This window comes from Haliaeetus leucocephalus, unplaced genomic scaffold (genome assembly GCF_000737465.1).
Source record: "Haliaeetus leucocephalus isolate CR32 unplaced genomic scaffold, Haliaeetus_leucocephalus-4.0 Scaffold273, whole genome shotgun sequence".
Lineage (NCBI taxonomy): Eukaryota > Metazoa > Chordata > Aves > Accipitriformes > Accipitridae > Haliaeetus > Haliaeetus leucocephalus.
Genome location: NW_010972709.1, coordinates 5,912,229 through 5,934,470, shown reverse-complemented (window position 1 = coordinate 5,934,470; position 22,242 = coordinate 5,912,229). Strand labels below are relative to the sequence as shown.

The 22,242-nt window shown below is 37.6% G+C and overlaps 1 protein-coding gene across 1 annotated transcript; it reads left to right on the top strand.

Annotated features, from left to right (window-relative positions):
• Positions 1–88: 88 nt before the first annotated feature.
• Positions 89–21,993, top strand: RAB22A (RAB22A, member RAS oncogene family). Its single transcript, XM_010569594.1, has 7 exons — positions 89–170; positions 2,067–2,146; positions 6,974–7,055; positions 11,135–11,206; positions 11,331–11,437; positions 13,276–13,385; positions 14,749–21,993. Exons 1-7 carry the CDS (start codon positions 135–137, stop codon positions 14,844–14,846), a joined length of 585 nt encoding a protein of 194 aa, XP_010567896.1. The 5' UTR covers positions 89–134; the 3' UTR covers positions 14,847–21,993.
• Positions 21,994–22,242: the final 249 nt, after the last annotated feature.

The window sequence follows — 22,242 nt, the reverse complement described above, 5'->3', positions numbered from 1 at the left end:
TTTACTGGTAACCACGGCGTGGGGGAAGCGGGGGGCTGCCCCCGTAGGCCTCCGGTGTACGTGTGCCTCGGGAAGGGCTATGATCGTTCTGGGCTGCGTCTCAGGCGCTCGTTAAAGGCGTAGCCTGCCTGGCCATGGCTCTGAGGGAGCTGAAAGTTTGCCTTCTGGGGGTAAGTGCTGTGCGGCCGGCTCTCCGCGGGGCCCTGGCGCGGGCCGGGGGCGGCGGGAGGGAGGGAGAGAGTCTGCTGAGGCTCGAAAGGCTCTCTGTGGTGGGGGAGGAGAGCCTCCGCCTGAGCCCTGGAGAGGCTCTGAGTGTGGGGGCCCTCTCCCCGGGCGAAGGGTGGGCCTCACCCCGCCGGAGCTGCCGGCGCGCCCCGGCTGCCCGGCCCCGTCCCCCTGAGGGGACCCGGCGGCCGGAGGGGCCTTCCCCTCCACGGGGGGAGGCGTTATCCAGAGGTAAGTATGGCTCCTTTTTATTTCCCGGTATTTTCCTTTAAAAAAAGAAAAGAGAAGAAGCACAAACACTCACTGTGTGCTTCCCTCTTGCTCACAAGTTGTTTCGGGCTTGGTGTTCACTAAATAAATAAAAGCACCTGAAAGCACACTCGAGGGGGAGGGGCCTGAACTTTCTTTTTTTTAACAGCATATGTAGGTTTTGAAAGTGCCCTAAGTGTTGCAGGTGGTGGAAGAATGAGACATCAAGCAAACAGGACTAGAAGTTTTAAAAAAAAATCGAGGGTGTAAAGCTGTGTGTTGGCTTGGTTTGGTCTGAGGGCTTCACTGGAGAACCTCACGTTGGATAGGTGGAGTTGTCTCCACCTGTAACTCAATCTTGTCGTGTACAGAGTATGACTGTCAGAATTGTTTTCTGGTTCTAAATGGCCACATTGCCCTTCAGAAGGAAAAATCATGTGTTTCTGTGCCCTTCGTGTTATGAAGGCATTCAGGGTAACTCCTAGCCACTGTTTGCATTCACCCGACCTGAAAAACCTTTCACTGTAGAAGAAAAGGAGAATAAGCACCCAGGAAAACTGGTCCTTGAACTCCTGGAGCCAGGAACTGCATCAGTGTTTCTCTTTTTAAGATTTGTTCTGCTTATTGAGACTGCAGTCATCATAAAATACAGAGCTGAGATAATATGCTTTTCTGTGAGAGGAAAACAGCTTGAGAAGATAAACACAAGCTTACATGAAGTACCCAAATTTACTACAATATTCAGAGATTCAAGAAAATGCATGAATGGCGTAAAACTTCATTTCCAATGAAGCAGTTCCTCGGGGTTTTTCCTTTAACATTTTAGTAACTCTGGAGATGTAAAGCAAAAAGATTGTCTTCACCAGTCTTAATTAAATGACCGTTTAAAATGTCCAGCTGCTGTTGAAAACTATTGCTAATAGTTTGAGTTATTTCACTCCTAAATATGCCTTTTATATATCTTCTGTTTTTTTAACTATGGAGTCAGTGGTGCAAATACATATGTGACCCAGAATTTTCATGTTACATTTCCTCTTTTACCATTTATAGCTCTGTAGAGTTGCATTAGAAACATGTGTCAGGTGTGTCACAAAAGAAATTTCAAGTCTTTCATTAAGCAGGGTGGGATGGCATTAGTCAGAGGTTGAAATGCATGTGTCATGCTTGTATAATTTAATGTGCTCCATTGGCTTGTAAAGATGGCATACCATACTCAGTTGCTATGTATTTGACTAAAAGTAGTAGATGGTCTTTCCCTATTCCTGTTCCAATGCAATTTGTGCATAAGTTTGGGAAAAAAAAAGTTTCAATAAGAGTATGATAGTGAGCATGAATGTAGATTTTTGTAGTCCTTCATAAAAACATCGTAACAATTTTGTTTAGAAAACTGTAACTTATCAGAGACCTTTCACTTCTTTACTAAACAAATGATAATACCCGAAGTATTTCAGAATCTTGACTTCTCTGGCATTCTCTACAGGAACGTGTTATTCATGCACAGTGTATTGCAAGATGTGAGGACAAAAGGAATCATCTGTTCAGAGTAACTAACGTCTCTTTCAAATGTTTGTTTTTGGTTTTGTTTTTTTTAGGACACTGGCGTGGGCAAATCAAGTATCGTGTGGAGATTTGTGGAAGATAGCTTTGATCCCAACATCAACCCAACTATAGGGTAAGTAAATAAAGTTAAATGTGACTTATCCAAGAATAAAACCAAATTGTTTGAATATATATTTGTACCTCCTGAATAGATCACTTAAGGATTCTCCATGTGTGGCAGCTAAATGGGGTAATAAACATGACTGCAGCCTTAATTAGCTCGTGAGCTGCCTTAGGAAACATACGAGTGTATTCGGCACTCCTGCAGCTTTCATTTTCATGCATAAGATCTGGACCCATTTTGTACTGTTAACAAAATCCTGCTACGAGTCCTGGGTTATGAATAAATTATGCTATAGTTGCTTCTATTAAAGGAATGACATGCTTTTCTCATGCTCTACTATGAAATTTCAAAGTCTAATTATTATGCAACTACATGGGGGGGGGTTAAGGTTTTTTTTTTTTAATCAAGTACAATAACAAGTCTCCTAGGTTTCTGAAGGTAGTTATACTAAGTCAGTTTGTAGTTCTTTTCATTAATTAGTTCTAATGTTATACATCGGTATGCAATACACACACATAAGTAACTGATGAAATTGTTAATGCGATTGGTCTCACAGGTAAGGATATTTGAAAGTTGAGCCTCAAAGTAGCGATGTTACTGAGCTCAAATCTTCAAATGGATAGAAGGAAGGGTGAGCATCAGGAATTCTTGGAGTGGTTGGATCTTTTTACTTGTTTTGTTGTCTTTTTTGCTTTGCAAGTGTCTTATGGGCTACTTTGCTCAGAAGCAATTCTTTACTTACAGGAGGACATGACTTCACTTGATGCTGAGAAGTAGTGGTGGTGGGCGTCAGTGCAGCTTCCTGTCTCAGGTGTCACACAAGCTGTACTACAGCTTTGACCAAAAAAGATCCTGCTGATAAAGATTAGCTGTGTCTCATCCTGTCCTTCTAAAAAAATGTGGTTCCTATGATATCTCTCTGTTTCCTCCCCATGTCTTTTTTTGAGTGTAAATACTGGTATTGAATTGCAAGATATTCTGTAGGAAGTATGCTTTTGTTTGAATTTCCCTATTAACAAAGGTAGCCTTTGAGATGGATTGCTAAGTAGTTTTCTTAGATCTTCAAGGCCTGAACATTCGTAGTTACTGTCAAATTAGCTACAGTAGAGGTTCTTTTTTGGAGGACGGTGAAACTGATGTGTGGATAGTAGTCATATTGCTGTTTGGTTAAGTAGGGGAGCAGGCTGTGTTAAACATTTTAAGTTCAGGTTGTATAGAAAGTTCAGACCTACTGCCCATAGTGATATCAACTGCAAGCAAAACTCCTTCAGGTGGACACTATTGAAAGATCCAGTTGTTTTTCTTATTACCTGAGGTGTTTGAGAAATTGGTTATCCATCTTCATTCCAAGTCATCCAAATACTTCTAAAACCAGTCTGTTGAAAAGTTGGATAATATGGGTGGTATCTACAGTGGCCCAAATTTAGCCATTGTGTTCATGCATACAGTTCCTGGCGGGGGGGGGGGGGTGTATTAAAGTGCTTACCTAGTAGGTGGCCAGGTATGGTAACACAGACTTAGGTTTTGCAACATGAGAGGTCCCTATTTTGTTGGCTGGGATGCTCTGTTCTGTAGTCAGACTTATGTCGCCACACATCTAGACTAGATGGGTTAAACGTTTGAGTAACCCAGTATGGAATTTGCATTATGTCTCCAATCACATGTGATCTGCAGCCTCCTCAAGTCTGCTTTCAGATTCTAAATTCTAAAATACTGTGCTTGATGGCTTTGGGCCCTGCACATCTGCAAGACTGTCTAAAGTTGCAGAGCAAAGATTGTGATCTGTGATGCTTCTAGCCTGACAAAGTAGAATTTTCTGTAATCTGGAGAAAACTCAGGAGAGGGGTTTGTAGTGTGTGTTTTTTCTTTTTTTCTTTCCTCCCAGGGAAGGGCTGAGACTAGAATGAACTTCATCAAATCTTGTTGTCTTCCTTCCGAAGCCAGTTTCTTTTAATCTGGTAGTTTTCTTGCCCTGTGGGTTGATTGCTTGCTTGCTTGCTTCTCCCTGCAGTGTAGCACCTATCCATTTGAAGGCAGGAACCCAAAGAGATCACATGCACATGTTTACCCAGGGGAACCTCTGTAACAGATACTATGTAGTAACTTAAGGTGCTGTTAGAAGATGCTAGCCATCTGGTAATGAGGCTAATGTGTAGAACGGAATTTGTCTTCATGGGTTTAATGACAGTACTGAGGTTAGTATACTTTCTGGAAGTAACAGACTAAAAAATGTGTCTTTTAGCAGTCTTAAAATCATTCATTGGTCTGAGGACTTCATATTTTGGTAGTTTGCTATAGTAGTATAAATAAATCAAAACTTGCGCACTTGCCCAAATGCAGGGATTGTGTGAAGCCCCAATAAGATACAGTTCCAAAATTTTAAGCAAATTCATTTTGAAACTTTTTCTAGACCTTGTTTTTGTTTCCTAACTGAGACTAGGAGGTGGAAAGAACAAAGTAAGGATTACAGAGGAATTTCGAGCATCTTAGAAAACTAAAGCTGAGAACATTTCTACATTTACTCCTGGGTTTTTGAGTTCATGAGATACAATCTTATGTTTCCTGTCCTCTTTCCATTCCTCTTAGAATTATCTAAGCAACCATACTTCGTCATCATGAATGTTCATCATTCAGGTTCAAATATGGGCACCTGTAGAAACCCTGTCAGAATTCTGCAACTTTTGTCCTCTCAGGATGCTGAGGACACACTCTGCTTTGCCTGACCAGCATATATCTCTAGGTACTGCAGAATATCTAGTCTTTATCATTATAGCATAAAAAAGGAATTATGAATGAGTACAAAACTACTTTCAGGTGCATCTTGTTCATGTAGTTATAGTGCTTACTTGGCTGGGAGAAACAGCTAGGAAATTTATTAGGGATAATACCTGTTTCCTTACTAGAAGTTGTCAAGGATAGCTCTAGTTTGGAGGCTTTTGTGGACCCAAAAGTGGTTTGTCTTTGAGCTGTTTGTTTGTTTGTTTTTTTAATTGACGTCTGTCACAATGAAATCTTCCACTTGTCAAAGAATTTCAAGAAACGTTTAACCTCTGTTATCAGCTACCTTTTGGGATGTTTAGTTGTGATGTGAATTAGAGCAACACAGCTGTTCAGTTCAAATTGACTGTACAGGAATTTTTTGGTTTATAGAACCAAGTAAGATAAATTTTCAGTGAGAAGCTATGGTTTAGGAAATTGTTTCCATATTGGCCAGAGAATTCAGCATTGATGCTTAATTTGCAACAGTCTTAAGGAAGTAGAAGTCTTTGCTGTGCTTTACAACAGATAGTCCTATCACTTTATTTTCCATTACTCATTGCTAAAATGCATCATTTAGTTAACTGTTGAAATGCATTGCAGTTAGCATCCCTAAAAAGAAAGAGTCTGCAACCTTATATTTGGCTTCTTAAAAGAGTAATCAACTTTGGAGATGACGTACTATTTGGCAAACCATCTGAGCTAAAGGAATGGGGAGAAGGTTACTTCTTAACAGTCAAAAGCATGGTGTAATTACTCCCTTTCCTTTTTTTAAATGTAGATAGCTGTTTTGTCCTCCTATAACATTGAAACATGTCCAAAGACTCCACTTATATTAACTACAGAAGTGTCATAGACATAATTCAAATCAATGCCCTGGTGGTACTTAAGATCCAAGATAAACCGAAGTTCAGAGTCTTGGGCTAAGGTATTTAATGTTGTTGATCATGCTGAAAGACTCTTGCTATTTGTCTCTGAAGGTACCGGAAGCTTAGTGTACTCTAAGAAGCTCCAGTACAGGCCACCTCCAGGATCCTATCCTGCATCCTGTCTAAAACTTGACAGTAGAACAGGTTCGGAAGTCTGCAGTATTTCAAGTGACAGGAATTAAGCATACAAAAGCTGTTCAAGATCATAATGTAGGATCTCATATGCTTAAAATAATTATGGTGACTAAAGTTCCTATTCTATAAGGGTTTGGATTCAGTGTGTGGCTTTTCTAGTAAAAAGTATGCCTACAGGTAATAGATATAGCAAAGAACTCCCTCTTGTAAAACATTAAGTCTCTGAATTCCTGTTCTTGTGGGAAACACACTGATTCATGTAAAGCAGCTCAAGTAAAGCACAAAAGTACTTTACAATATTTTGCAATATTTTACTGTAAAACATCTAGAAGTTGGGGGGGGGGGCAGCTGGAGCTGGAAGAGATTTTTTTGTTTGTTTGTCTTCTGCAAGTGCAAGAGCCTCTGCAGACTGAAGTATATAATGACAGACAGGATTTGGGAGCTGTACAGAATGCAGACAACAAGCAAGCTACTCATTATTGTTTTCTCTGTCCTCTTAACACCTACCAATAGTGACACAAATCTCCCATATTTTAGTCCGAAGTATGGACTTACAGCATTTATCTGACTGTTACACAGAGAGAGAAAAAACTGATGCAAAGGGGAAGGATTTGATCTCTTTACCTCCAGAAGTTTCTAGTGTACACTTAAGTGATTTGCTGTGATGATTCCTCCATTTAGGAAGAATGTTGTTAAAAAGGCTGACCTTTCTCATTTTTTTGGTCATACATCCTTTATTTTTATCAAAAGCTTATGAACAATAAAAGCTTATAATTTGCATTCATGTTCCTTCTGTTTTGTTAGTCAAATTTCACCATCTGAAAGGAAATTTCATCCTCTGAAGCCCTTTGCCTCATTAATTTCAGCCTTTATGTGTGAAAATTGTCATCAGTTTTGTGTGTGTGTGTGGGTAAAGCACTTTCATTGGAATTTAAACCTTTTTGAAAGTCCATGGTAGTAATGTTCTAAAAATGTATTTATATTCTGAAAAGCATAAGCTGTAATTTTTTTCCAGAGCCTCATTTATGACCAAGACTGTACAGTATCAAAATGAGCTGCATAAATTCCTAATTTGGGATACAGCTGGACAGGAGCGGGTAAGTAGAATCAGTATCTGTGGTGATAGTTCTGACTAGAGTACCCTGTCCCTGAAAGCCACAATGTGATCTGTTTTTACGAACATGTATTAGAAGGTTTGTTTCTATGCAGGTTTTTATCAAGGTATGGGTGCTGTAACTATGTTTTTATTTTTCATTGCTGTCATGGTAAAAGTAAAAAGTTAAGGATGATTACCTAAGAAGAGGAGCTTACAAAACAAAAGACTGAGTTTAGATTCACTGAAAGGGAGTGCCATTTCAGAAGAAAACAAGGTGGAGGGGGGGAAGCCAGCAGCTGTCTCTAGTACCATTTCTAGTTGAGCTTTAAACATTCAACTGCAGTATTTGCAGTCAGTGCACCTGGCAACAGGAGAATCAAAGTGAAATGAATTATCATGTTTCATAGTACAAGTAAGGCCCTGATTCTGAAAAAATACACAACTACTAACATGTTCTCTTAGCTTCAGTGTTAGGGTTATTAATGTGAGTAGGATGTAGGCTTAGGCTTTCAAAAGCAGCATTTCAAGCAATGTTATGGGTGATAACTGATCTTTTATTATTTTGTAAAGTTTTACTTCTCAAATCTGATAGTGTTAGGAGCTATGTCAAGAAATCTGTTTTGAAACTTAAATTTTAATTTGGTAGTTTGGGGTTTTCATCTGCAGTGTGCATAGTTCTGAGGGGAGGCAACAAAAGTTTTCAAGAAAATGACTAGTCAAATGAAATAACAGTTAATTAAATTTCATTATTTTTGCTTAGAATTTAAAAGGAAGACTTTGCTAATTAACTTGCTTGTTTATGAATTACTAGTAACAGTGGTAGAAATTACAGTAGCTGTATTAACAGTGCTTATTCTTGCAGTTTCTTGACTGTTAACTACTGGCAACTGTCAATTACTCATGATGAATTTATTTAGGATGTGAGCTAACTGTAACGAAACTAGACGCTGGAACTGTCCCCAGTAAGGGTCAGTTTGATCAGGTTGGGCTATTACTTTAGGATAATAACTGTCAAATGCAGCTGTATTATTTTTCAGGATTGGCTCAAGAAACAGAAAGCCAAAACCAAAACAACAAAACCAAACAAAACCCCACCTCCAAAACCCAAACAAACAAACCAACAAACCCTCAAAACCCCAAATAAACAAACAAACAAAAAAACCCTTGTAAAGGCTCGGTCATCCCTGTTCAGTGTTACTTGACCTTTTGGAGTCTTGGTAGAACTGACTTGCTAGCTTTTTAGCTTGATAACAGCCTTGATGGCTAGAAAGTAACTCAAGTATATTTGTGCTGCATTCCACTGTTCTAGATTTTGAATGACAATTTATTTCCTTCCAGCAGCGGCATATAAAGCAAACTTACGTTGTCAGGGTTGTGTCCCAGGGATATGTCCAATAGTATCCGTGTTATCAGAAATATCCGAATCCTTCAATTACTAGCAGTCAGTCAGCATTTGCTGTAAATAGTTTGTCTTCAGTGAACATCCTAGCCCATTCTGAAATGTTAATGCTGGAATGTGAGTCTTCTGAGAGGCTGGTACTTTTAAATGGAAAGCTTTGTAAACAGGCCTGCCGCCACTTGGCAGGAAACATCCATTACATATTAGCATTCCATCCTGTTCACTTTAACTGTGTTTGCAAGCAATGGGAGAATGCTGTAATTTGGATTCAGCACACCACCATCTGAGGAAGTATCTCTGTACATGACTAGCATGTTCCTTGTCTTTCTGTGTTTAGACTTTGAGTGATACCGCTAATTTTCTTCCATACAAGTTGCGTGATACCTTTATTGAAATCAAAAAGGGAAAGGTGTCTTACCTGGGCTCTGACTCAAAAGCTGTGATAGCTGTGAAACTTATGTTCCGCACCTGAGAGAAGTCACTGTGAGGCCCCAATATATCCAGGGAAATCAGCGAAATGGGAGGGAGGATATTTACTTTGAAATTATGCCAGTATCTTTATAGATGTTTCTTTCTCCAAAATGGAAGAGCACTATCACTGCTAGTCACAAGTGGTCTGTATACCTGCCTTGCCCTGAAATCTGTAGCACAGTTTTCTGGTTGTGCAACACATCTGACAATTATGGAAGGGATACCCTTCATGGTGATGTGGAATACCAAAAATGTCCACAGCATTCTTGGAACTAAAATGTCTCTGCTAAGCTATGATACGTAATGCACAGAATTTGCAGTCCTGGCTTCTTGAGGAACATTTTCTATTTTCTACTTCAAAAACCCAGCAGCAACTAGTTCTACACTACACTGGGCAACTCCTTGTTCTAAATGGCTTCAGGGAGTGGCTGGCTAGCTTCACTCCAAAGGTGAAGATGTGCACCAATTCACTTCACACAGCTCATTTCCCTACACACACATGCTTTATTTCTTCTACACTGAGTAAAGTTGATAGGAGAATACTTATAGCAATTAGGATTTTTGCCTTCTTACCTAACAATTTTGACAGTTTATATGGATAATTACATTATGTTGTCTTAATAATTCTGTCAGAACACAAATTCGAGGCTGGAGGGCAAGCTGAAGTCTTTGGAAAAATAGCAAAAGGAAAATTCAGTGTTTCTGGTAACATCTGTTTTGTTAATGTATTTTATCTGCCGACTGCTCTTAGGTGGAAAAAAGTATCTAAGTGTTAGCAAGCAGGAAATGAGAGTAATACAAAATCAGCAAGTAAAAGTTGGTTTATTCCCAATGTAAATAGTCAAATAATCAAAAAGCCAGGTTGCAACCAGTCCAACTGGTGGTTTACCAAATATGTTTCCCTTTACATTTTAGTACTTAGGAGGAAGAGAGGGATTATGTCCCAACATGAACTGAATGCCTGCCCATGTTTCCCTTTCCCACTATTAAATATTTTTATATTCTGAACTTTGTGTTCAAAATCCTGTTTTCAAAACAGAATTTGAGAGCCAAATTTAAATGGTCTGGAATTCTGCTTTATAGCAAGATTTTTATGATTTATAATATTGCTCTCAGTTGAACTGTACTAAGCAAAAGGAAATTGGTATTTTATTAGAATCAAGTAAGCCTTTATGAAAAACTGTATTCTAGTCATGATTTTTACCCTGAGTAATAAGATGCACAAAAGCTCTAAATCACATATGCTTACATCAAAGCAGTACGTGCAGTTTACTCTGTGCTTTGACTGAGAGTTTTGATTGCTAGATTAGTTGCCTGGTTCTTTTTAAATTGGCAGAATATCACACATTTTAAGAATGCTTGACTGATATTTTTGATGCAACTTAATTATGTGTTGTATCACTTTTTTCAGTCCTGCATTCATAACACTCTGCCTATGCAAAGGTACAGGTGTGGTTTATACTCTGCAAATGCACTACCAACCAAATACAGCTGCTGTAGATTCATTCTAAAAATTACAGTAAAATTACTGTAGGCTTTTACTATCTAGCGTGTTCCTTAGAGGTCTGTTTTCAACAGGTCACATAGTTGTGGGCTTTTCAGTTTAGTGTTAAACATGCTTCTAACTTTTGAGGAAAAACTTAAGTGAAATCCCTAAAGCTGTAAGTTAGAGTATGAAGAAACCAACATTTCTAGCATTTAAGAGTGCCATGACTGATCCATGGGGCTAGGGGTTGAGCTTCTTAACATTTTGGATGAGCAGTAATATATGCTAGTTTTCTTGCAATTACTTTCTGTCCAAAAGCATGAGTGTCTAAAAGAGGAAGAAGCTAGTTCAATTTTGACTATTTTCCCCTTGCTCAGTGTTTAAAGTTGAGCATATATCCTGTGGTTTTGTGTCTGTGTATAATCTACAGTCTTTTAAATGAGAGATTCTAATCTAGTCAAAATAAGGTCAAGTTTGGCTTCCTGCTTTTTGCAGTAGGTGTGCTGCTGGTCCCTAAACTATTTATTAGTTGGCCTTTGTAAAATAATACTTCCATGGAAGTTTATGTACTCTGCTGCACAGCCTCTCTGTAATTGTAAAGAAAAGTTTTCCACTAATGTGAACTTTAAAGCTAGTTTTCACTTTCTTCAATAGTAATAATAATAATGAAATAATGGAGGTCAGTGGAAGATCAGATTCATAATGTATGGTGTCTTTCTTTCAGTTTCGTGCTTTAGCCCCAATGTATTACAGAGGGTCAGCAGCAGCCATTATAGTGTATGACATCACAAAAGAGGTAAGAAATTTGATCTTGACATAGCATTACAGTTTCTGGGGTTTTTTTGTGTGATGGGCCAGTTCTGACTCTTAATTCAATTCCTTCTGTTTGTTTTTTTTTTTTCTTTTTTTTTCCACATCAGGAAACTTTCTCAACATTAAAGAACTGGGTTAAAGAGCTTCGACAGCACGGACCTCCAAACATTGTTGTAGCTATTGCAGGAAATAAGTGTGATCTTAATGATGTAAGGTAAATAACTGTTGACAGTTTGGAGGTTTTAACTTAAAATACTTAGCACTATGAGCTTAAGATTTCGGAACAGGTGAAAGGTATCAAGCAATTTAAGCTGTTTCGCACTAGCACTGCAGTTTCAAAAGGGGTCTGAGCTGTTTCTACTGTCAGAAGATTTGGTTAGTCTGCCCTTGGACAGTCTTGCCCAATTCCTCCCTTGTGTTGGTGTGAGTTATGTGTGTGATTGGGCAGTAAATCAGACTGTAAAATAGATCCAGATTAAAACTAACCATTTAAGAAAAGGAAAACTGATCCAAGTGCATTTATCTTTCTCACACCACGGACACTTGCTGGCATAACAGAGGTGGGATAGCAGGGTTAGGAATGAGGAGTTTACAGGGAGACAGGATTGCCTTTTCTGGTGGCAGTGCCAAGTTACACAAGCCTAAACTGCCTGTGAAACTACAGTGTAATACAAGCTGTTTACCTCACTTTATAAGAAGTACCCCTGTCAGTCTGTAGCACCTCATTTTGTTAGGAAAAACATCAAGCCTGTTGGAAAGCGTTGTGTAGGTTTTTCTGACTTGCTTGTTCAGGTGCCTTCCTTCCCTGCTTAAATGTTGGGGCGGAATTGGCTGTGGCTGAAATAGTTGCAGGGAGCGGGAAAAGTTCTTGAGAAACTTTATGAACAGCCAAACTTTCAAGAAGGTGTGTACTAAAAACAAAAGAAGCCCTTTTTTATTGATGTCCTGGTTAAATAAGCCAAAATTCAGAAAGAAGGTGTGTGCAAACTTCTTGTTTTAGATTTCACTGGAAAAGGTACCATAGCTGGTGTCTCAAAGGACACAGATGGTTATGTGTTTAAAGAACCACTGTAAAGTATAGTTTTACAAATTGTTAATATATAGCAGTTATCTAGTGAGCTCTAATAACTTTTGTTAGAAGTCGCATGTCTCTTGAAGGAAAGGTGGCATAAAATTACTTAGAAGACAGATATAAGGCATGCACTATTAAGTCTCACACACTTATTTCTTGGTGCTTAGGTTGCATCATAAATTATGTAAACATTGCTATTCAAGCTAATGAGCAAGAGTCATTGTACTTCAGTCAGAGGCAATATTTGAGTTGCTGATCCAAAGTCTGTGCTTTTGATATCTTAAGTCCCTTGTTACTGAAAGTAGTCTATGTTTTCTTAAAAGTATATGTAAAGTGATACAAGTATAGTCCAGTCCTTTCTCTACCTATTAGGGGTTTTTTTTTTCCCATGTTGTGTGAGGAGACATACTTCGTTATCAATTTGCGTACTTAGGGGTGCAGAATAAGTTTTTCACTTCTTGGCTCTGTTGTGTGCGCAGTCTAAATATGTTCCTGTTTATAGCTACGTCTTCATGCTTTATGCAAAGTAAATGCTATGTTAATGATCTGTGCAGCATTGTGAGTTACTTGGTTTTGTAAACAGCTGTAGGAGATCCACTGGATTAGTGGAACTAATGCTTTAGGATCTTTTCAGTATGTCTAGAACTGTTGTATGTGTGAAGAATAAAGCACCCCCTAATGATTGATTGCAGACCTACACTTGGAGCACTCAAGAAACAAACTCCAGTGTAATGTTGTCAGATGGATTAAGGGCTTGTTTAGTTTATGATTGTGCTTCAGTGATGCCCATACCTCAAGGCAGGGAGACAGCAGAGTAAAGAATGAGCCTCAACTTCAGGATGAGGGAGCATTGTGATGCCAAAAAAGTAAAATACAAAATACTCATTTAATGAGACACTTAAAAGTTTAATCTGTCCCTTATGATTTTGAATAATGGGGGTTTTTGCATTCACAGTTTTTTCTTTGCTTTGTTTTTCCAGAGAAGTCATGGAAAAAGATGCTAAAGACTATGCAGATTCCATTCATGCAATATTTGTAGAGACAAGTGCGAAAAATGCAATAAACATTAATGAACTCTTTATAGAAATTAGTAAGTATTTAAACAGTTAATGCGCTTTCTTCTGAAAAGTTCGAGTAGAAATCTGATTACTGTGTTACTTTTTATGCTATTTAGGTAAGAGTACAATGACTTAAATTTGTTACAATCAGACATGAATAAAAACTGCAAAATGAGCTGTATAAATTTTTGGTCATCTAATGACCTCTAAAGATTCCTTCTAGACATTTTAAGCCTACTGTGATGCTGCTGGATAAATAGCAAGCAGGGCACTCATGTCAGAAGTCAGTGTCATCTTACTATATCTGTTATTGAATGTTTCAATTAGTACTTCCAAGGTTATGGTAGGGAAAGGAAATGGCATGAGGAAGATCCAAACTTTATACAGCTGAGAAACGGAATTAAGTTCTCACTCTTACGGTTTGTACTTAGTCTAAAACAGCGCATTTTCAAAAATACAAGAATTCATAAATGCCAGATTACCGCATGGGAAATAGCAACTATTGTGTGTGGATTTTCCACAAGTTTTTTTGTGATACCTTGGGTTTTTTTTAATTAAATCTTTGTTTCATTCATGGTGGGGGACAACAATGACAATTTTTTTGTGTGAATGGGAAGCAGACAGCATTCCAAAATGAATTCCATGCAGTATTATTTGCAGGATATGTTTCAGGCAGCAGCACCAATATGCAGGTATGTCAGCCTGTTTGTGAAAAGAGGACTAAAAGCAATCCATTTGTGAGTATGTGCACTGCAGTTTATCTTTGAAAAACTACAGAAACATTAGATTTAAAAAAAAAAATAGGGTCCTTATAAGCAGTTGAATATATTGAAGCAGATGTAAAAAGTATGTACTGTAGATTAGCTTCCTGATTTACTGCTTTATAAAATTGATCTTGAATAAACTATGGAAGAAGTCATAAATCCTCCTCAGAAAAGAATACTCAACCAGGAATAGTCAATTTTAAAGACTGACTAGATGACTAAAGCAGCTATCTTTACAAGTACTTACTGTGCTAAGCCCGACGCAGGTGATCTGCTGTGGAAATACAGGTCAAGATGGTAGTTCTCAATGAGGGTATTCCAGATGGTATTGCATCCTGCAGAGTGTATTCTCTGGGCACTTTTATAGCGTAGCTCTCCAAGTCTAGATTAGCTTGAAGTGTAAACACTGCAAAATTAGCTTAAAACTGTCTCTACTCTTCTTTTGTGGAACCATACCTCTTACAGACATGGTATAGATTGTTAACTGCCATCCTTCTGGTATGCAGGAGTGTCATCGCTAATGATGTATGACTAATTGAAGACACATTTCTGCATGCAAAACCTACACTGAATGCTTAGAATTAGTTTCAAGTATAATGTTTGCTACAAATTTTTTTCTGTCTCCTTGTAGGTCGCAGAATTCCATCAACTGACACCAACCCCCCGTCTAGTGGTAAGGGCTTCAAACTTAGAAGACAGCCATCGGTGACAAAGCGCAGCTGCTGTTGACTGATCCCTTAGAAAATCAGACTTGTTTATACAGTAGGTGGTCTTGGAAGTTAATAGTTCATGTTGGGTTTATATTATCAGTCTTAGATCTTTATCTGCTGGTGTTCATATACCTGAGGTCCTGCAAAAATGGACCAGTTCATCTGACATCTGTACATTCGCAGAAAAGACTGCAATCGTAATGTCAGCCTGTTTACTTACAAGAAGTGTAGTATCTCTTGCATTCAAAGGGAATCCATCATCACTTTTTTGGCCTTGCTTGAAAGGAAGGTGACTATGTGGATGGTAGAACTAAAATGTTTAATAGTTTTGTAATCAGGATTTTAGGGTTTTTTTTGTAAAAAGGGAAATGAGCACTTTTGTGGGACTTAGGGGCAGGAAGAGTCTGGAAGTTAGATGTCACTTCTTCTTTTTCTTCAGTGAGCCTTATTTTAAATTTATTTGTAGCTAATCCAAAGTATGATGGGACAGTTGATGCGAGGTGGCTACAGAATAAGCAACTGAAGACAAATAATAGGCAAATCAGTCCATCCAGTCCCCAAATCCCATTTGCACTTTTTATTTAAAGATGATATGCGCCCGGGGTTGGGACACAAGCAACAGATCTTAAACCACAGACAATCTTTTTTTCATGCTGACTTTAATCACTTTAAGACAAACTGATATGCTTATAGGCATCTTTTTGTTCCTGCAAGTTTTTTAATATTAAGATGTTGAAGAAAACCTAGTTGTAGTTCTGACTAAATTAAGTGGTTACTGACTAAAAACAGATGCTGTACACAGATGCTGCCAGTGGTTCTGGTAAGACCTAAAAGTTTTGGGGAAAGCTTTTAATTGCTTGGCATGTGTAAAGTGTTCATATTATATTTATGAGACCAGTGTTTAAAGTATTATAAATTATGTAAAAACAGGAAAAAATAATGCAATCTTATACACTCCTTCCATTCCATACCTATGGATAAACTCCTGGGGAATGTCCATCAGGTTTTTTTCCTGCATTTTAGGTATTGTCACTGTGAGTTCATCCAGAGGCAGACTGAAATTCTTTCTTTCAGTCACATTTGAAAGGGCCAATAGAAAATGCTGTTGGTGCAGCATGAGGTCTGTCTGTTGAACAAGGTTTCATCTGTGATGCACCCAGTCTTTCCTGTTTTGGGCACAAAAATACAAATAGGAAATAACCTTCAGACATGTGGTAACGTAGATCGTTACCTCTTGGTTCCTGGGCTTTTTCATCTGTGATGGTTTTTAGTAAATCAGTGTTTAGCTTATTCTGTATTGGCTTTAGTATGCCTTCAATTAAACTATAGGTTGACCATACCCATTTGTGCTATTTTATTTATTTTTACTTTTTGTTTCCTACCAGCACTAGTGAGAAACTTTATACTTTTGAAGAAAAAGAGCTTAATAGACTTGAGTGTATACTAAAACACACTGTTTAGCTTTACTGCCAAAATGAGGTCATGTTGATGATGCTTATTCTTTGTTTGTAATCTGGTTTTCTATCATCTCAAGTATTTTCTCTGAAGGAAATGTAGAAAAGTTTGTAAGACACGAAAGGACTTGTACTTCAGATTAGTTTGTATTAGCGAAAATTCTTGTAGAGCTGTTCTGGAGCAAAACAGGTGAACTATTACAGTGAGATTTTGAATGTGTCAGTATGTTTTAATGAAATTTGGTGACTACATTTTATCATGCCTTTTACTTATAATGCATTGTCAATTATGCCTTCTTTGCCACAGTTGTGCAGGCTACGTGCTTATAGAGAGCCCAAGAACTGTATCTTCATCAAATGAAGGCTGTTTGAAGCCCCTTTGAAACGTTGGTCCTTAAAGCATCTCATAGTAGAGACAGATTTGTGTTTGGTGTTCAGCCTGGTGTATGATTTTTTTTTTCTTTCCCTGTCACTCAAAGCAAGTAAATTATGAACAGAAGACTTTAGTACTCCTACAAAATGCTTGATGGAAATATAATTAGTACAGAAAGAACAGAGTAAGCTTGCTCTTGGGCACATTTTTAATTATAAAAAAGCAGGTTAGCAATTAAATATAGAACTTTCACAGTGGCAGTCATTGAACTCCCTAATTTCTTTGAAATATCTCAATTCTTACTCCTGGCCAATTTTTAAGAAAATAAATCATGTGGTTATTTAATTCAACTAGGTTTTTAAAACATCTTGTGTTCACAGTGCTTCAGAAGTCTATTCTATACCGAGATATCAGGTGCTTTAGTATCTTAACTGTGATACGGAAAATAGTGCTTTTATTAAAGTTGGTTAGTAATAAATCTGGAAATTCTTGAACTTGGAAAGTTCATAGTAGGAGAAGGAAAGTCTCAGATGTTGGGAATATCTTTCATGTAGATTAGTAGAAAAAGGAATTTCAAACATTCTAAATTATTGTTATTGCCTGTTAGCATGTGGTAAAAATGGAGTTTAAATCTGTTTTTCAGTGAGGTAACAAAAATGGTTTAATAGTATTTATGCAAGATTTATTGACTTGAGAAGAAAATACTGAACTCTAGGCAGGACTGAGAGCTAGGCTAGTATTGAGATTATTGCAGTTCTCTCCAGTCAGGGGAGAGAGCCATATATCTTAGCAAACCTTTATGAACTGCTTTCTGATCGATCCTCACTTATTTGCTATACACCAAAATTAGACTTTAAAAACAAAAAAAACACCCACCCCAAAACACTGCAGAAGCAGCAACGATCTGGCCCCTCTCAAATGTAGTGAAGTCTTAATGCCTCAGACTCCTTTTGTTTTGTTACTGATCTGTGTGAAGTGCCAGCATACTTCATACCCTTTTTGCAGTTCTGATCTTGAATTACTGCAGTTAATGAAAACATGGAAAGAGCCAGTGTTTCAGATTATTCAGACTACAAATACAGAAGAGAGGCTGCTTTTTAACACATGCCTATTTAAAATGACAGACTGTTGATTTAAGTTCTCCTGAGCCAAGATAACTGTTTATTGATCAGCTGAAAGCTGGAATGCAGTCTTCCCTGGATGAGATGCACATGTTCATTGTTTCATTTTTGTTGGAGAAAAATGGTTTCTTCTGTATTAATAATTTGTTAGGTCATCTGGTTTCATCTTGCACTAGGCTTGCTGAAATTGATTATATTTGTCCTAACATAGCTTCTCTATTTGGAGATAACATTAACTTTGGAGTGCTGATTATCAACCATTCCAGCTAAATTTTTAATAACTTTTTTCTTCTGTTAAGAAGTTGTGAAAAAGCTCAGGACTGAAGTTTTATTCTGCTATGCTTTCCTGTCTAATGAATGGAGCTCATCATAGAGACTAGACTTTCAGCTACTTTCAAAGGGAATTAATTGCTGCAAAACAATTTTGGAAGGGTAAAGTATCATGTATGTAAAAATGTAATGAGGTGCATGTCATATCATTGATCCAGAGCATTTTTTAACTGACAAAATATGACACTTTCAACTTCTAAACACCACCAGTTCTTCCTCATGAAAGTTAAAGATTTGTACAAAAATATCATTTGATGAATGTTTAGTTCTTAAGCTTTGGAGCAACTTAAATGTGCTCTGCAAGTTTTGGAGGGTGTCTTTGTGTGACCCGCTAAATTACAGCAGCCTCAGGTGACTTGCCAGGCTCTTGATCTGTGTTGTAGGTAGTTGTGTAGTGGATTTTAAATACATGCTGAAAACTGGCATACTAAATGCCTAAGTAGGTGAAATCTGGAAGCTTATGTTTAATGACAGAAGCATCTAGTGGTCAAACTACTGAAAATTGTTGCAGGTGCTTTGAAAAGTTCTAAGACAATTCTAACAACATTTGCTGTTGCCAAAAAGGTAAAGACTTTGTTTATGTTATTAGATCCACGTTGAAGCAAAACAAATTATTGCACTTCAAATCCCTACTGACATTAGTGAGACCCTTCCTTTAAGAGCTACAGGATCAGACAGTTAATAGTTTAGAGGGGCATTTTATGCAGACTTGAGTCTTTGATGTGTTGGTGTACATAATACCAATTTAATGCTACCAGCCTGCTCAAGAAAGATTATTTACATGCTTGGGAAGAGAGTAAGAGGAGAGGAGACAATGCCTACTTGCTGATTGGGAAGTCTAATCCTTTAACCTGGTTGAGAGATGTAGGATTCATTGGGAGCTGTCTACATTCATGGTTAAAGCTTAATTTTAATTATAAAAAAATAATTCAGGCTGAATGTCTTGAATGGTTTAAAAATTGGCCTCAACAAGATTTTTGTTACAATGTTAATCCTAAATTATTCCTTAACATAAGTGTTAATTTCCAGTATAACATATTGGGTATTAGTTGGAAATGGAAGCTTTAGCAGTGATGTTTGAATGACTTTCTTGTGAAACAGTCTTTAGTGTTTATTAAGGATGGTGTAGTCTATTTGTGGTGTGCTATGTCAGCAATCTGCAAAGATTTTCTTGGGAATTGATGGTTTACAGGACAGAAGCTGTCTGAACTGTGTAGCTAGTTGTCTTGTAGCAAACCTCACTTGCAGCAACAGCTACGTAGAAGTAGAAGAAATCATCTCAAACATGAGAACCTGAATAGTTCACTGACTTGAACTTCTACACTGCCTATTCATTTTCTAAACAGTTTCATGTATCTCTTAAACACTTTAAACCTCTAAAAAAAGAGGCTCTTCTGTTCATGGACGGGACAGAAGGACAAACTTAACTTTTTTTAGCAGGAAGTTGTTTTACAGCAACCTGTGACTGTATGCCACAAGTCAGTTACTTGAAGCAGGAGAATTGCGTGCTTGGAGTTAAGCTTCTAAAAAAGTCTGCACGAAATTCTCTAAAAAAAACTGTTAAAATTTTATGTTCAGATCACATTCCTAATAATAGATCACAGCCCTAGTAATGGTAGGTGACAAAAGATTTATAGAATAAGATGTTAGTGTGAATTACCAATCTAAGATAGGAATACAGGTTCTACTATAAAAAAAAGTCATGTCAACTTTCCTTTTCAGAGCCATATGGCTCCAGCTTGTCAAAAGAAATACGCTTGAAACCACATCTTTGTTTCTCATACAAGAATTCAGGTGCCAAAACATACTTCCCTAAAATTATTAGGCCTTCTGACACCAATGTTTGTTTCTGAAAAATCCTTTCTGATATTTTGGAGGTCTCAAAAGCTTGAATGCAAACCCTTTCTTCGTCAGCTCAAATAAAAAATGCATGACTTGGAAAAATCAAACAAGTATTACTGAACTTCATGCATAAAGTGTCACAGATAACAAATCTTTCAGGGGATATAAGATTATCCTGAAACCCAAGAGTACTGATGAGCTTAGTCTGACATGTCAAAATGATCCTAGGGTCAGCTTTTTCCTCTTTCCCACTCCCATTTCCCCCTGCCCCGCCCAACCCTGAATTTTTAACATAGTGTTGTCAGAGTGTACATGCTATAAACAGCTATTTAGAAATACTTAGAAAAGTTCTAGTGGCTTAGAGTTATTTGGTGCTTCCTATTTTATGTGGAAAATTAAGGCAGTAGGATGATTTGTGCCCCTAAAAATTGGGACAGCATTTGCTGAAACTGCTCTCATTCTAGAACAAAGACTTCTAAGAAGAAAGAATTTTCCTTTTCCCATTACATCATCCTGCAAGTTGGGGTTCTTAAATTTTTACTTAAACACTAACAATGAATTTTCTTCAAAGAGCTAATTACCTTTGTAAAGGTACTCTTCTTTTAAGAAGGTTGGGTTTTTCTTTGCTTCATTTCTGTTAATGTTTTCACATATGTATTATTGAGCAAACCAACTGCTACTTCTTTTTCAACTGTTGAAGGATATGGACCACTCTTTCTGTCATGTCCTTCATCTGCTTGTGTGATACTTCATCCAGTTGCTGCACTTCGAAATGCTGTAACTCTGACACCTAGATAGATTCGATGCTACTATATTGCCTCACTTTTACTCATGTTACAGTATGTATTTCCTATTAAATCCATTATGTTTTCTTGACACTTTGTTCTTTGTTTCCTTATGGGATCTAGTCAAGGATAGGTGGCGAGTGTGTTTTTTCTCCCCAAATGTTCTAGAAGTATCTGTCACAGCAGCAAATATTTCTAAACAAAAAGGTAATTAATTAGTGACAGCCTTATGAAACTGTTATGAAAACATAGCCGCTGAGACATGTACCACTACTATATTATACCACATAACGAAGGCTGTGAAAGCACATTCACCTGGGGGAGCAAATTATTGTAAGGCTCTAGTAACATGACGCAAACTCTTCTATGTTTTAACTTCCTTTTTTTGTACTTCCTGAGTGCTGTGTATCCAACACCGAAATCGTGACACAGTGAATTGATTTAAGACACAGAAATGGATTGCATTTTTGTAGCTGTAAGACACTTAATTTCTGGCAATCTTCCCCTTTGTACCCCCCACCCCCAGTACAATGAAGAAAAAAAGAAATCGTTCAGAAGGTTTCTTCTAAACAAGAAATTTTGCATTTGTGTATTCAGGGCACAAAACCTGGTATGCATATAGCTCTTGCAGTGTAATAAATGTTTGCCTGTAAAATTAAGCATGAAGGTTAACCTTTGTATCAGCAATTCTTGTCCCTCTTAAGAACGTTCTGCCTTTTCATTATAGGATTGGGTTAACCTGTTACAAAGGTTGAAAGGTCTGTGCCTTCTTATTATAGTATCTCTTATTAAAACAAACTTAAGCCGCTCAAAGTTACAGAGCATTTGCAGCACTGTAAACTGCACAAATTTACAACCATTGCTTCACTGCATGAAATGTAGTCAGATTACTAGTGATGAAATATTGTAGTGATGAATTCCCAAGCTTATGAATGTGTTGAGACTTTTTTTAGTCTTCTCTTGGGCTGGTCCTGAGAGTGTGTACAGGTTTGTCTGTATTGTTGGTTTGTAGATGCTAATGAGGAAAACCAGGCTTTTGTTCTCTCCGTTTTGTTTGAATTGTTACTCCTCCATATAGTGCATAGAATGCAAATAAAGAAATGTTGATTTGGCATAATGTAAACAGCCTTTTCAGCCTAAGCATTCATAATAAACTTTTATAGTGTAATAACATGCTAAATCACTACCGGTCTGATGTATTGTGGAAAAAAAAAAAAAGGTGTAAACATTTTATTAATAAAAAAGCTTTGTTTATAAATGTCCTGGCCTTGTTTATAAATGCTTCGAAAATTCTCAATGTCTTAAAAAATAGTCTCTATAACAATAGATTTATAGAAGAGGAATGTAAGCAGTACCATGGCAGAAGTGAATCCAAGCGATGATTCAAATAGCTGTTTTCCAAATGTACTGACTACTGGTCATTCAGAAACTGAAGCTTTTCCATGGTTTATGTATACATAGACAAAGGCAGAAGATGAACTTTTACAAAGAAGGGATGGGGAAAAACAGC